The following is a 16,752-nucleotide window of genomic DNA, read 5'->3' on the forward strand; positions in this document are numbered from 1 at the left end:
GCTAACATGGATACATTCCATAACCTTTTATCTGAAACTCTAGGAGTCAGATGTGTTTAAGAGTGGAGAATTTTTTTATTTTAGAAAGATAATTATAGTACACATGCTATATTCTCTGCAACCTTGAGGTTCTGGAGTAGCCTGCTGTAATTAAGCCATAATATTTCTGCAGTGAAATAGTTCAATATCCCCCAGGATGGGGATAATGAAGACCATAAAGAGCAGCAGAATCTTTTGTTATCAGATGTTGCTTTCAAATGTGTGGTGAAAAAACTGACCTTTCAATGCCTTGTGGATTTTAGAATTAGAAAAAAGGGCTTGTGGACCTGAACTTGCTAAAATCAGTGACTGTTGAGTTTACATTTGCTTCCTGTTAAGCCTGCTTCAGATGTAGAGAAGACTTGATGTCTGTTTTCAACCTTCTCTTTTCTTGCAGGACAAGTACCTTCACACCAACTGCCTGGCCGCTCTCGCAAACATGTCGGCACAGTTCCGTTCTCTCCACCAGTATGCCGCCCAGAGGATCATCAGGTAAATAGGAGCTTTAAGAGAAATCCTGCGTCCTGCCCTTTGGCTGACCCAGAGCAAGAGGCCCTGTGCTGGTCCCTTTATACTGTTAGCCGCAAAGGAATGTCAGATTTTCCTTCTTAATAGTTCTCCCCTTCTTGTTTAGTTGAAAATGCCTTGTCCTGCTTTGTTTTCCAACCCAACTTCTTGATCAGTGTTAATTGTATTCACTTTTCCGTCTTTTTATAACATTTAATTTCAAGCCTTGTGTGTTAGCTTCCTACAGAGAAGCAGATTTCTTAATGACACAAACTGAATTTTCACAGATTTGCAGAGCGTTTTGCAGAGCATCACATTACACTTTAAGGGAGGGTAGCAGTGCTTGTTTTAGAGAATTTTAATAGCAGTTTACTGTTAGTTATTTTCCGATTACTGTCGCGACAAACTACTCCAGATCAGTGGCTTAAAAGAATGCAGATTTATTGTACAATCTGTATATGAAAAGTTCAGCACGGGCTCCAGTCCAGACGCAGTGGGGCTGCATTCCTTTCCGGAGCCTCTAGAGGATCCTTTCCTTTCCTTTTCCAGTTGCTTGCAGCTGCAGCCTTTCTGGGCTCGTGGCCCCTTCCTTTCCCTGTCAGAGCCAGCTGTGGGAAGTTGTGGGTCGTCCTCACATCTCCGACCCCCTCTTCTGGTCCCTCTTCCACTTTGCGGGTCACTGTGATTGCCGTGACCCTCTCCAGGTAACCCAGGCTCATCTCCCCATCTCCAGGCTCACGGTCGAATCACAGCCGCAGAGTCCTTTTTTGCTGTGTAGGGCAAAACAGCCATGGGGTTGCGGGGTTGGGAGGTAGATCGCTTTGGGGGTAACCATTATTCTGCCTGCCAGAACATCACCAGAAGCTCCTTCCCATCTCTTCTCCACCGTTTGCCAAAGTACGCTCTTTAAGGGTAGGAAAGCTAATTAACAAATGTGAATGAATATCATTTGCAGATTGTTTTTTTTTTTTTTTTTTGTCTTTGTTCTAATACATGTGGATACTTTTGGGTCTTTAGATAGAATGCTCGAGATGATCACAGTGGTTCTCAAGCAGAACATCTGTTATGTAAGTCAGTGAAGTCAAATTGTTTCTTTTGGGTCTTGTTTTGGGGGCAGTGCAGTTCTGATATTCAGTCTTTTTTTAAATTTTTATTTATTTATGATAGTCACAGAGAGAGAGAGAGAGGCAGAGACACAGGCAGAGGGAGAAGCAGGCTCCATGCACCGGGAGCCCGATGTGGGATTCGATCCCGGGTCTCCAGGATCGTGCCCTGGGCCAAAGGCAGGCGCCAAACCGCTGCGCCACCCAGGGATCCCCTGATATTCGGTCTTATGTTGCAGTCATTGGTGGTGATTGCAAGTTCTCAGCACTTTAAAACTCTGATCTCACCTTCCATCCATTGGTTTTTGTTTTTGTTTTTAAGATTTATTTATTTACCCCTGAGAGACACAGAGACACAGGCAGAGGGAGAAGCAGGCTGCCTGCAGGGAGCCCGATGTGGGACTCTATCCCAGGACCTGTGATCACATCCTGAGCCGAAGGAAGGCAGATGCTCGCTCCACTGCTGAGCTACCTGGGCGTCCCCCCATCCATTGGTTAGAGATACTTATTGATCTGGCCTCATTTTTAACAGTCACCCGGCATTAAGTTATGTTCTTGGTCTCTATATTTATCCTCAGAATTTAATGGAGGATATTTCCAATGACTCACTGTTTAATTTAGGTCTGGTCTTAGTGCATTATGATGTATTATTTTTGAGAGTTGTACTTGAGTGATTGTCTGTTTGAATGACTGTACTAATACTAGCTTGGTGACTTAAAGCACACATAGCATCTCCTACCTCAGATTTTCCAGGTGTTCTAGTCTTTAGTTTCTGAAGATTAATTTTTGTTACTATGCTGCAGTTCAGAGATTTAGTGAGAGAGATTTAAGGGTACTGTGCTGCTCTGAGGTCTATCTTTGTGTGTATTGGAGCTTCATAATGGTTTGATGACGGTTGCAGCACAGGATTCATTTTCCTCAATGGATACACCAACACTTGGCCTGTTCAGTATGAAATGGCAAATGAACAGGTTTACAATTTAAGTTCTGATAACATGTGTCAAGCATGATGAAATAAACATTTTCTAGGTGTAAGAGTTGGAAAAGCAAATAAAGCAATTCCTAGTTTTCTATCTATGATGAGTAAAGCAGAAAATCAATTGTATTTGGAGAAATAAGAAACAGATTTTGGATTTTGGATTTGGGAATATTTAGATCAAGTTTATCATCAGGAATATTGCTTCACTTTATTTTAATGGAGTTTTATTTAGCATTGTATTAGTAAGGAAATGTGTGACACATGCAAGGTACATCCAAGTTGTAAAAATTCCTGCCCTCAAGTAGCTTCTGCTTCGGCAGCTGAGCTAAATAAGGGCAGACATGTATACAGCAGAATGTGGTATTAGAATGAGAGAAGAATTCCTTGGCTGAGGGTGGGTGGGTGGTTCAGAGAATTGATGAGATCACATCTTACTTGAGAAATCAGGCAAGGTGAGTAGAGAGAGATGGCTCTAGAGATTGGCTTCATGAGGAAAAGTACCAACCACAACAAAACAGAACAGGAGGTAGTGTGATAAAGGGCATTATATTTAGAAAACAACCAGTCCCATTCAACTGGCCTGTTGTGGACCCAAATATAAATTAGAGGAGAAAAGCCTGGAAGAATCAGCTGAGGAAGGAGATGGGGCCACCCTGTGGAATGTGCTTAACAATGAGATGCAGTTTAGAATAATGGAAAGAATTGAGAGAAAAGGTCTGATGTTCAGTAACATAAAAGAAACTATAAAGGGGTGCCTGAGTGGCTCAGCGGTTGGACGTCTACCTTTGGCTCAGAGAGTGACCCTGGGGTCCTGGGATTGAGTCCTGCATCGGGCTCCCTGTATGGAGCCTGCTTCTCCCTCTGCCTGTGTCTCTGCCTCTCTGTGTCTCTCAGGAATAAAGAAATAAAATCTTTTTTTTAAAAAAAGGAAAGAAACTGTATGAATGAGTTGTAAATGGATTTTATTTTTTAATTATGTATGTATGTATGTATGTATGTATTTAGTTATTTAGTTATTCATTCATTCATTCATCTTAACAAGATCCAAAGTCTCCATCTTAACAAGATCCCCAAATGATTTGTTTGCACGCTTAAAGTTTGGAAAGCATTTAAAGTTCAGACCTGGAAATCAAGATTTATTCCTGTAGAAAACACTTGCTTTGGGATCCCTGGGTGGCGCAGCGGTTTAGCGCCTGCCTTTGGCTCAGGGCGCGATCCTGGAGACCCGGGATCGAGTCCCACATCAGGCTCCCAGTGCATGGAGCCTGCTTCTCCCTCTGCCTATGTCTCTGCCTCTCTCTCTCTGTGTGTGTGTGTGTGTGACTATCGTAAATAAATTAAAAAAAAATTAAAAAAAAAAAGAAAAGAAAACACTTGCTTTGAATTGGAAATGGGGGCCAACTTTTTTTTTTTATCTTGAGGAAAGTCATTTTCCACTAAATGTTTGTGTTTAGGGTATAGAGTTGTAAAGTATGATAAGGAATGCCTAACAAAAACTGTTTAGATACACAGATTTATTATAGCAGTACAACTCAAGATTCACCAGATGCTCCAGTAACTGCTTCAAGTGAGAAGTAATCAGTTTCATGTACACATTTTCTAAATCCTGCTTTAGGAAGAGACCACACGGTTTTGTATCTGTCAGTTGCAAAACCTAGAAGAGCCAGTGATCTTCAACAAAATACAAAACAGAGTAACATGTTACACTGCTATGAAGTAGGGTGTGAATAAAGCTTCTAAAAGCCATTTTAGCTGGACATAAGTGTAAAGAGCGATTTCATATGGTGTCTGTGCTATTGTCTCGTATTTAATGACAGTGTATCTTCTGTAAACTCTTGGTATTCTAGAAGAATCTCCTAAGCATATATGATTTGAGTTTTGTTCATCTATAAAGTCTTCTGAATATTCTATGAGTATTTGAGATCATTATTTGGGATTATACTTAATTAACATTCACAAAAAGTAGATTACATGCAAGGAATTGTCCTGGTTACAAAGACATCATTACTCACTTCTGCCCTTATGACCTTCCCTCCTGCCTTTTCTGTCTCCCCAACTGGCTTCTTTCCCTGGCTTTGACTTCACCTTTGGCTTAATACATAACTTTTCTTCAGTATTTCATGCTATGTTGGTTTTTTTCTTCTCTTTTTGCTCATTTTCCCTAGTTCATATACATGCCTGTGACTTTACCTACTATGCACTTGTGAACAGAAAACCATCCAGATCTGCACTCACAGTCCTAATCTCTCTGCTTTCCCTGAGGCAGACAGTACAGCATAGTGGTTAAGAGCACAGACTCTGATCGGGGATCCTAGCTTCAAAACTTACCAACTCTGGGACCTTGGAGGAGTTACTGAACTTCTCCGTGCAGCAGCTTCCCTGTTGTAAGATGGGGTGATGGTGGGTGTTCTCTCCGTGGATGTGGTGACGGTTAAGTGAGTTAATATCTGTAAAGGGCCCGGCAGGTAGCATGGACCCTGTGTAAGCGTTGACTCACTCCACTCATGTCTCTACCTGGATATCCCCCACTTACCTCAGACTTTCATGAAGTTAAAAACAACTCATTTTCAAACCTGCTCTCCCTTTGAAGTTCCCTATCGTAGGTTGTAGTGTAATAGCCCTCACCCCAGCTCCCTAGACAGCCAGGCCAGAACCCTTCAAGTCATTCCCCATCCTTCCCCCCTGTCCTTTAAATGCCACATTCAGTCAGGCCCTGGAGTTCTGTCCAGCTGTGCTAGTGACACGCCCATTTGTTCGTCCCCCAACTCCCATCTCCACCACCGCAGCAGGTTCCCTTGCTCACCGGCTTCAGCCACGCAGTCATTAGCCTGCCAGACCCTTTGCCTCCCCACACGTCCTGCCGTGGTAGGCCCTGGCACTTGCTGCTGCTATTTGAGAGGCACGGCTGATATTATTCCCCCCTGTCCTTAAATATTAAGTATTACTCCCCTTGCCAGGAGGTTCCATTTCAGCCTACTGAGAGCAGTGGGCTGTCAACTGTGGGTGATTTTGTCCCTCGGGGACATTTGGCAATGTCTGGGATAGGGGTTTGTCTTTTTGTTGTTTTATGGGTTTTTTGGGTTTTTTTTGGGGGGGGGGGGTTGATTGCTCCTGACATCTAGTGGGTAGAGGCTATAATATGCAGAAGAACAAAGAATTACCCAGTGCCGAGACTGAGAAACCTTGCCTTATAGTGAGGAATCCAGGTCCTGCCACTTGTACTCAGGCTTCCATTACGACTTGTCATATGTTGGCAGGTGCCTGCTGCTCTCATCTCACTGAATCACTGCAGTGTGCTGCTCTTTCCCAGGTATTCTTATTCTGCGTCAGGATAAAATGTAGTCTGGACCTGGAAAAATAGTTGAGGAAATGTCTGGTGTCACCTCCTCCTCCTGTAAAGCTTCTTCCACCAGTTTCCCACCCCTCTGTTAGGTTTTACCTTAGACTGGTAATGGCCCACCTCCCACCGTGTCACACACGGCCCCCTCGTCCCCCATAGCTCCTGGGCCTTTTCACTTTAGACCTAGCTGCTGCTAACATTCACGTCATGTTTCCCTATTCACATTTCCAAAGAGGAAGAAGAACCTAGTTGGCCTGTTTACCGCTTCATAGAAGTCCTGGGCCACGGTCAGTTTTGGGGGCTAGGAGGGGGTTCAAGGGGCCAGGAAAGGAGAAAGCTACTTGTTGGAAGACGTGGCTTCTCCCAGAGGTGGATGTGGGAGAGAGCGGACTTAAGTGTCGTGACCTGACCAGTGTAGGTGTTTGTGGCACAGGTGCCTTGCCTGAGGTGGAAAGTCTTGTTGCTTGAGCAGAGTAGTTATTACTGGAAATAAAAGACTTGTGCTGTATTACTTTGCATTGCTCTATAGAGAGCATCTAGCATCTCTCAGTAAGCACACTGTGGACTCTTAAGTACTTAGTGACTGGTTCTTAGAAGGTGGGCTGGCAGCTGAGATTTTAAGCTTAGTTCTGACAGCCATTGTTCTGAGACTCCATGTAAGTTGATTCATGTCAGGCTGCATTTTGCACATACCTGCTGCTGCTTGGAGCTAGGGAAGTTGATGACAGTGCAGAGTGTCGAAGTTTTCTGGTCTTTCAGTCCTCTTGACAATAAAATAATTTAAAACATAGGTTGCATTTTTTTTTAAAGATTTTATTTATTTATTCATGAGACACACAGAGAGACACAGGCAGAGGGAGAAACAGGCACCATGCAGGGAGCCCGATGTGGGACTCGATCTCGGGGCCCCAGGATCAGGCCCTGGGCTGAAGGCAGGGCTAAACCACTGAGCTACCCGGGCTGCCCAGATTACATTTTTAATTAGGACTTTTTAATAGCAGTACAGAGGAATTTTTTCTTGTATAATTTGAGAATTTAAAAATTCTTTAACCCGTGATTTATGCTCCCCCCCCCCTTTTTTTTTTTACTATTTACAGCCAGCAGTAATGAATGTAGACTCTTGTAAATTCCCCTCCTTCTCTTCGTCTGACCAACCCCATGCTGTCAGGCTCTGTAAGCTTCCTTGTTCTGCTCTGCATCTGTAACAGTAGACATGGTAGTCACCCAGCATTTTTCTGAAGTCTGCAAAACGAGGTTGGTTATTTAACTCTGAATGGTTAGCTCTTCTATTTTGGACAAGTAAAGATCTTTCAGAATAGCCCATGGAATCAAAGATAAATAGACAATTTGTTTTTAATAATACTTGCTGGTATTACCTTACTGCATCAGGCCTCCTCATTTCTCTCCTCACTTCTGTCCCTCCTGAATTAAGTTTTCACGGGTTGATGTTTCCTTCTGAACCAAGTAATACATTGAACCAAAAACACACAAGAAAATATTAAGAAACAAAACAGTCGGGAATCCCTGGGTGGCTTAGCAGTTTGGCGCCTGCCGTCGGCCCAGGGCGTGATCCTGGAGTCCCGGGATCGAGTCTCACATCGGGCTCCCTGCATGGAGCCTGCTTCTCCCTCTGCCTGTGTCTCTGCCTCTCTCTGTGTCCTTCATGAATAAATAAATAAAATCTTTAAAAAAAAAAAAAAACACAGTCTATTGTTGGGATGAATTTTATATTACACAACATAAAATATTCAAATATATGGTAACATACTGTTATTTCTCTTGGTTATGAGATTTCGGGAATACTGTCTTACTTTTAAAATAAAGTCTATTTGGGGATCCCTGGGTGGCTCAGTGGTTTAGTGCTTGCCTTTGGCCCAGGGTGTAATCCTGGAGACCTGGGATCAAGTCCCCCATCAGGCTCCCTACATGGAGCCTGCTTCTCCCTCCCTCCCTCCCTCTCTCTCTCTCTCTTTCTCTGTGTGTGTGTGTGTGTGTGTGTGTGTGTGTCTCATGAATAAATAAATAAAATCTTAAAAAAAAAAAAAGAACTTTTAAAAATAAAATAAAGTCCTTTTGGGGACATCTGGGGGGCTCAGTCTTTTAAGCTTCTGCCTTCAGCTCAGGTCCTGATCCTGGGGTCCTGGGATTGAGCCACGAATTGGGCTCCCTGCTCAGTGGAGAGCCTGCTTCACCCTGTCCTTTTGCCCCTCCCCCTGCTCATGTTCTCTCTCTCTCTCTCTCTCTCTTGCTCACTCTCTTTCTCTCAATAAGATCTTAAAATAAGATCCATTTAATGATAAATTCATACCTATCACTTTCAGTATCTCACCATTTGTTTCTTTTTTTTGTTGTAATTAAGACTAGTAAAAGTCTGGAGGCTTATATGGTTTAGGGTATTGGTGCTACACAGCTGGTAAGTGTGTCCAGATCAGAGGCCAGTGTGCCTTCTACTGCACAGAGCAAGACCAGAGGAGCATTGCTTCTGAAGATAACTCACCTGCTGTGGGATCACGTATCCAAGCTACTGGGGATTTTCTTAGACAGGTGGTTCTCTGCCATCTAAGGTGACCAAGCCCTTGTTGATCATTCCATTTGCCACTTTCACCTTTCATTTCAACTTCCTTCCAGTAATACAGCTAAATAGAATTACAGGTACAATGACTGTAGGAGGTCTTTTTTCTTTTCTTTCCTTCTTAAATTAGCTAGTTGAGGAGGGTATGGCTCTGTTGACATACTGCGGTATATGGTGTGTGGATATTATCCAGGGAGATGAACATGGAAGAGAGGACAAGAACTGTATATCTTTCTGCTTGTAACTTTAATATTTTTCTTCCACCTAATCCTTGCCATTAGAATTTATTTTTAATTCAGTAAGTACTTACCAGGCCTTTGCTTTGTGTCTACCACTGCCAAAGTTCTCTGAGATATTTTATGTTTTAATTTCAGACTAATGCTGTTCTTTGAATATAGAAATTGTGTTAGTTACACTCATGTTGGTTTTATTTTTTTTAATTCTAATTCAGTTTCCATCCATATCATTATCTGATATCATTGTAGTTAGAAAATTATTTCTGTAGGGTAGGAATTGCATGATACTAGGGTTATAGGAAATAGTTTTGTTCTGAAATCCTGGTGAGTTCTGTTTTCCATCTCTAATGTATGTACGCTTTGTGTGAGTGTTGAGAGTTATCAGTGGCTTGCCACGTCTTTCAACAGCTCTCTTTTTTTCTATTGCAGTGTTAGAATATTCTTCGAAATCATTTTAACCTAAAAATAAATGTGGATAACATCTCTACAAAAACATTTCTTGCTCTCTGTTAATATTCCTGGATTCTGATTCTTTGCCCAAAGAATCATCACATCGCCTGTATTTCCCAAATATTTCACTAAACGAAAACTTCACTGAATATAGAGAGTTCTTAAGAATATGTTTTATTTTAGATTGGTAGGAGGTCTGAGCAATGGTTTTGTACTGTAAGTACTTCTATTAAACTTACATGATTTATTTTAAAAAGATAGAATTAACTAGTTCTTGCCTAATACCTAGGCAATAAAGAACTTCCAGCTTCTCCATTGCTTTAGACTTTTCCGATCCTTGTTTGATCTTGGCATGACAGTAGCCAAGAAAGGAAGGAAAAATGTTTTGCCTTGAAAATCTGGCTTCCTGCACTTCCTACAGTTAGTGGTACTTTGAAGGTAACTAATTTTTTGGGGAAAATCTGACATGGTTTGCTTTTTTAGTTTAGCCCTTTCTTAAGAAGTTACATTGAGAGCACTTGGCTCGCAGTTAAAAAGGTTTCCAATAGAAAATTTCTAACACTTCAGAGATTGCTAGTATTTTACAATAAGAGTGTCTCAGTAGACTTGATGGGACATGTGAAAACTTCATAATTGGTTTAATTTCAGTTTAGACTGCTGGCATATTCAAAATATCAGCCTTTAAAGTAGCAGACCATACCTTTATCTGATAAATTTTTATTATAAGTACATACTTTTATGAAAAGAATTGTCACATGGGAAATTAAATATTAAAATGCATAGAGTTTTATAGAATGCTGTGGCCATTTTGTAGAGGTAATAGGGAGGGTTCATACTTTGTCCTTTAGCCATGAATTGTTAAGCCCCTATTCCTATCAGCTATAAAAGATCTGAGATTTTTACCCAGTTTACAAGCTAACAAATTAGATTCCACAGTTTCATGGATCCTGGTAGAAACTCAGTATTCTTGGGTAAGAGATAGAGCACAGCCTACTAACCACAGCAGTAGGAGGAACCAGAATATCATTTTCTTCTGTGGCTCCCTAGGCCTACTGAGCAACCTGACAAAGGTCAGGTGACATCTACACATGAGTGTGTTGCATTACAGAGCAGGGACCCTGAGCTTGGGAAACCCCAATCTTTTATTATAGGCTTCAAGAAAACTTGCCCAGTGTTTGCATGGAGACATCTTTAATGTATTTGATAGCAAACAAACTGCCCTCTACTCTAGAGGCAGACACTTGCTCCACCTTCCATATCTGGTCATGCTGCAGACATCTGTGAAAAGATAGTCCAGAGCACAAGGCCATCAATGCCTCTGCTTTCAAGATGTGCAGAAACCTGAGAGACCCATGGGAAATTATGATCCTACAGTCTTTACCTAGTTATGCCTTTCTGTTACCAGTTGGAAAAACCACTGTGGCATTAAAGTAGCTAGTTGATACTACCTTGGGTCTCATGTGTCACTTGCTAATGCATTGGATTTATGTATCTTAGAAGAAGTACTAAAGGAGTGCCTGGCCTCACCCATCTCAACTTTGTCATGTGTCATAATGAATCCCTGGTCAGATGTCAGTGTTGTTAGCACAACCCTGAAAGCATTGTTTTCAAGTGGCTTTGACATCAGCAGGATATCTTGATATTAAACACAAATCACAAAATTTTAGGTTTGGAAAGATCTTTGAAGAACATCGAGACTAGTTTGCACATTTTACACATAGAAATACTGAATCCTAGGTTTCCTGTGTGAGGAGTCTAAGTGAACATTGTGGCAGAGGCGACTGTAGAAAGCATGTCTCCCAGCTCCTTGCCTGGTATTCTTCCCAGAACAAGAGAGAAAAGGCTTGCATGAAGGCTCACGTATTCTCTCTCCTTTTTTTTTTTTTTAATGATAGGCACACAGTGAGAGAGAGAGGCAGAGACACAGGCAGAGGGAGAAGCAGGCTCCATGCACCGGGAGCCCGACGTGGGACTCGATCCCAGGTCTCCATGATCGCGCCCTGGGCCAAAGGCAGGCGCTAAACCGCTGCGCCACCCAGGGATCCCTCTCCTTTTTTTTTTTTTAAGCCATAACTGTGATTGATACCTAATATGTTACAAAATGCTAAGGCCAGATAAGAGAGAGTGATTCAGAAAGAATTTTGCTTTTGATGAATTGCACAGGCTTCACCGACTTTTAGTAAAAAAAGAACCTTTTCCCAAAGAAATAAGGGTTGTGTTCAGAGGAGAAACAGGAGTAAACAAAAGTTTCAGAGATTGAGAATGACTCACATGTCCATTGGAAGTGCTTGCAGAATCCGATGGAACAGGGATGGGGCTGCATGAGGGAGGAGGGACTGCCTCCTGGAAGGGAGGAAAAGAGAGGTGAGCCAAGGTAGCCTCTGGGAAGGTAGAGAAATACTCCCTGTTGCCAACACTGACAAATACTTAGAGCAGTCACAGTTGTTCATTTGTTTGGTACACCTCGGTTTCCTCTTCTACAAGTGGGCATATCTTCCCAGAGCTGTCTGGAGGAATAAATGAATTATTGTATGTGAAGCACTTTATGAATAGCAGTCACCTCATGCTTCATCTTCCTGGTTAAAAGACAGCAGCAGATACTATTCCTGGTGGGGCTCAGTAGTAGGTATTTGATAAATTCTCATGCTTTAAAAATTGTATTAAAATGGTTAAAATCTCCTGGTGGTAAGTCAGGTAGAAACAGCATGCCATATGGACTACCACTTTTTGGTTTTTGTACAGTTGGTATCTGCCATATGGCACATACTGGGGCCTATACAGTGTTATTTTGCTATCTGATGGTATGGGTGTTGCTATTTCCATTTTACAGTGAAGAAACAATCTCAGAGAAGTAATTTATCTAAGATCACCTTACCGACAGTGACAATGTTGGGATTTAAACCTTCATGTGTCCTCCATCTATAATACTGTACTCCCTTCCACTGCCAAGTGCTGGTTATAAATGAAGTTTTAAACTAAAAGCATATGAATAATCTGTATACGAGACATTTATTATATCCTTCCTTGGGAGAGTTGCTTTCAACTTTTCTAAGCGTGTGATCTCCTTGTTGTTTTTAAGAAGCCATTGACAATCTTTTAGTAGCTGCTGAGAAGATTTGAGGGTGAACTGTGGGGTCTCAGACATCTCATGTCGTCTCGCAGGCTTCGTCATCTGGGGTTCTGTGAGAGTCTCCCTGTTGAGAGCTAGATAAGTGACAGTTTTCCCCAACGATGGCACATAGCCAAACCTATCTAAACACCTAGAGAGGAGTTAATTGATGAAAAATTATATTTTCTTAAGAACCCTGTTTGAAAGAGAGGTGACTGAGCTGGGTGGCTCAGCGGTTTAGCACTGCCTTCAGTCCAGGGCGTGATCCTGGAGACCCGGGATTGAGTCCCATGTCGGGCTCCCTGCATGGAGCCTGCTTCTCCCTCTGCCTGTGTCTCTGCCCTTCTCTCTCTCTCTCTCTCTTTCTCTCTCTCTCAAATAAAATTAAAATAAAATAAAATAAAATAAAATATTTTAAAAAAAGAAAGAAAGATCTGAGGGGTTTGAGGACCACAAAGTAGGACAAACATCTGTAGGAACCCGATATGACATTGCTGTTAGTGCAGTTTTTCCATCTAAAATGTGCCTATTTTCTTACCTCTATTAGTCAAACATGAAGATCATGTTGAAATATAAGAACATTGTACATTATTTACTTAACATAGTAATGGTACCTTAATATATCATTCCAAATTTCTCACTTAGAATCACTCAGTCACTGAGCTTTTAAACATACCCTGGTTCTGCACAGACTATTTTATAACACGATTATGATTGTTTTAATATAAGGGTGGGTATTTGGGGATCATTTAATCATTTATCAGATTTGTTCTATATGTCTGCCACGTGTCCAGTATTGCCGGTCACTGGCAACTCATGTGATGCACCACACTGTCCTGCCCAGTGTGATGGAGCTGAAATTGAAATCTACATATGACCTTAGCTCAGAAGTGTTCTATCATCTCTGTGGCAGACCTGGCATTGGCAAGTACTAGAAAGAAGAAACCGGTGTCAACCACATTAAACTCAGATTCTCTATTAAGAAAGAGTGCAGTGTCCACTGTGTAGAGCTTCCATCACCTTCTTTCTTGGATCACACCAATGCAGAGGTTCTCAAGGTGTGGTCCACAGACCACACAGGTTCCCTGGGGTCTAAGCTATTTCTACAATAAGGTGTCATTTGGCATTTCCACTGTGCTGACATTTTGAATGAGTATCGTCAAAGCAAAGTAGGGGTAAAACATAAGTCAGGACGATGGCACTGAATTGTTATCAGTACTCCTTGTATTTTCTACAACCACACACTTGTAGTGAAAAGGGGGAAAAGCCACTTTTACTGAATGTCCTTGATGACATAGTAAAAACGATTAGTTGTGATAAAGCTTGACCTTTGGATACAGGTCTTTGAGATATTTTGTGTGATAGATCTGGTTCAAATAAAGCACTTCTCCGAGATCGAATCCCACATCGGGCTCCTGGTGTGTGGAGCCTGCTTCTCCCTCTGCCTGTGTCTCTGCCTCTCTCTCTTTCTCTCTGTGTGACTATCATAAATAAATAAAAATTAAAAAAAAAAAAACAAATAAAGCACTTCTACATATTGAGCTGTAGTGATTGTCTTGGGAAAGCACACGTATGATTGTATTGTGAACTAAGCTAGTCACTTTTTTTTTTAAGATTTTATTTATTTATTCTTGGGAGAGGGAGAGGGAGTCAGAGACACAGGCAGAGGGAGAAGCAGGCTCCATGCAGGAAGCCCAACGTGGGACTCCATCCTGGGTCTCCAGGATCACGCCCTGGGCTGAAGGTGGCACTAAACCACTGAGCCACCTGGGCTGCCCAACTAGTCACTTCTTGGATGAGATTACCATTTTTATGTTAAAAGAATGAGTGACATCTGTGGTTATTTAGGGTTGGCAGACATTTTTGTAAAAATGAATAAAATGAGCCTGTCACTTCAGAGAAAACAACTGTTAGTGTTGGTTGCCAATGATAAAATTGGAACTTACAGGCAAAAATTAGAATTTTAAAAAACTCATATTGGCAACATAGGTTTGACAGCTTCCCAATTATTAAAGACTTTTTTTGATAAGATTGAAGATGATGATAAGTATGGGAATTTGGGTTGTTTTGTGATGAAATGTATCAACATTTGTAAGATCTGTATAACTCAGCAAATCAATATTTTTCAAATGACCAAAGCATGAAGTCGTAAAATGCAGCATGAGTGAAAAGATTCATTGAAAGTACAAAATAGACCAATGGATCTTGATGCAAAAGACTCAAAGTCATCTTTTACTGTTTATGCTCCTGTATTTTAACTAATCTTTGAGAAACTACCACTTGAATCCTATTGTTTCTAAGCAGAATATCTATAATTTTCTGGAAAGGACATTAAAATAGTCCTCCCTTTTCTAAGTACATGTATTATAAGGCTGCATTTTCTTAATATGCTTCAAATAAAACAAGATTGACTTAAGCAGGAATGAGGATCTGTTTTCTCTTAAGCCAGACAGAAAAAAAGATTTTGCAGAAGTAGAAAATAATGTTACTCTTCAGACATTTTGTTTTGTTTTCAAAAGGAGTTTTTTTTATTAAATTTTATGTTAACATGTAATAGGTTAATTACTAGATTTAAATTATTTTTTATATTTCTCATTTTTATTTTTACTGTGTTTATAGGTATAACCTTCACACAAAAAGTTTTTTTGGTCCTTGATAATTTTTTAGGAGTCTAAAGGGGCTCTGAGGTGTTGTGCCCAAGATCGCGAATCCGAGAAACCACCAAGGAGCCGACACCGATGCAAACACATGAGGGTTTATTTACAAGCTCGAGCTCGGGTCCAAGTGTCCCAAGCAGGGACTTGGACCCCAAGACTAAGAGGCTTAGCAACTTTATAGGGGCCAGTGGCCAATGGGATACGCAGAGAGTTGCACAGTCATGCTGGTCCGGACCCTCGCAGGTGGCCGATTGAGTTACATTTTACCCTAAAGTATCCATTTGAGCTGGCCTATCACTGAGCCGATTTTCGATTAGGGTGTGCCCTGGTCTTGACTAGGGTGGGGCAGTGCCCTAAGCAGGTCGGCACAAGGCGAGTACAGCACAAAATGGAGTCAGTCCTGCTCTGCTTGTCCAGGGGTAGGGGATTTTTGTTAAATTTCCTGGGTCTCACAGAGGTAAGGCTAATACCCTTTCAGAGGATGGGGCAGAGATAGTGAATATGAACACATCTGTATTACAGAGTTCATTGTATATACTTTTGAATATCTACTATTTCTGAATTAATTATACCCTTACTTCCTTCCATCAGTATAATCAATAGTTAGCTACATTTGTATTATTCATGCTTCCATTTAATAAATAATTATTGAGACCATAGTTATCAAGGGGTTAGAAGGGAAAGGGGATACACAGAATATATAAATCATGTTTATTCCCCGTAAGAGGGCAAGGTTTCTTTCTTTAAAAGTCATAACCTGGGAATGTTACTGTACTAAATTGTCCTAGAAGTTTGTTGCTCATCTTGTTTGGATGTGGCTATAAAATATGTTCTGGTTGTTTATGGCTGTGTAACAAACCCACCCCAAAACTTACTGCTTAAAACAATGATTTCTCATTATGTCTCACAGTGCTTGTGGATTGATTACTTAGCTGTGTGATACTCACTTGGAGTTTCTTACATGTTTGCAGTTAGCAGCTGGGTTGGATGTCCAGTGTAGCCCAGTCTCATGACTGGCAATTGATGCCAGCTGTTAGCTGGAAGGTCTATTGAGATGTTGACTAGAGCTTCTCATTCTTTTCCATGGGACCTGGCTGTGAAGCTTGGTCTTCTCACAAGTTTCCAAGAGGAAACATCCCATAGATATCAAATCACTGTTAACATATACCTAAAAGTAATAGAATATTTATGTCAACTATAATTAAATTAAAAAAAAAAAAAGAAAGAAAGAAAGGAAGGAAGGAAGGGTCCTAAGAATGACAAGAACCGACCTAGCTCACCTATCCCAGAAAATTACTTTGACTACATTTTGTCTGTCAAGAGCAGGTTGCAGGGCCAGCCCGGATTCAAAGGGAGGCGACCACCAAAGGACAGAAACACTGAGAGGCTTGGTTCTTTTGCAGCCAGCCGCTGTCTTTGGACACTGCCTGTCATGGGACTGTCATAAATTATTCCCCGGTGTAGCTGGGAAAATGAATGACTACTTTCATTCTTAAATTCTGGGCTTAAGATCAATGTCTGGATTTCTATTCATAATAGAAAATTTAGCTGAATGTATTCAGATGTTATCTTTGCATTTTTTGTTTGTTTGCTTAATCTACATTTGCCATAGAAGCTCTCTCCCTTGATTATTGCCTGTATTCAGTTTCTTTTGTTCAGACGGAAATGCCCACTTTCCAGTGACGGTGTCTTTACTTACAATGGGTGAACAGAGTTCCTGCCCTGTGAGCGCTGGAGTTGCTACACTTGTTGGTCACAGA

At 41.3% G+C, this 16,752-nt stretch overlaps 1 protein-coding gene and 1 long non-coding RNA gene across 5 annotated transcripts in view; one reads left to right on the forward strand and one right to left on the reverse strand.

Moving 5' to 3' along the window:
- The window catches only part of DYM (dymeclin), a 340,736-nt gene that overhangs the window by 160,777 nt on the left and 163,207 nt on the right, over positions 1–16,752 (forward strand). For all 4 annotated transcript variants that reach the window (XM_025429635.3, XM_025429632.3, XM_049112965.1 and 1 more), the window contains one exon: positions 437–531. In XM_025429635.3, coding sequence (XP_025285420.1) covers positions 437–531 — 95 coding nt within the window. The remainder of the gene's footprint in view (positions 1–436; positions 532–16,752) is intronic.
- Positions 4,814–16,752, reverse strand: part of LOC112648132 (uncharacterized) — a 39,557-nt gene continuing 27,618 nt past the window's right edge. The window contains exons 4-6 of the long non-coding RNA XR_003128788.3: positions 15,940–16,160; positions 11,498–11,569; positions 4,814–5,977 (exon numbers count right to left, since the gene is read on the reverse strand). This is a non-coding gene — a long non-coding RNA (uncharacterized LOC112648132). The remainder of the gene's footprint in view (positions 5,978–11,497; positions 11,570–15,939; positions 16,161–16,752) is intronic.

Source organism: Canis lupus, chromosome 7 (genome assembly GCF_003254725.2).
Source record: "Canis lupus dingo isolate Sandy chromosome 7, ASM325472v2, whole genome shotgun sequence".
Taxonomy (NCBI): Eukaryota; Metazoa; Chordata; class Mammalia; order Carnivora; family Canidae; genus Canis; species Canis lupus.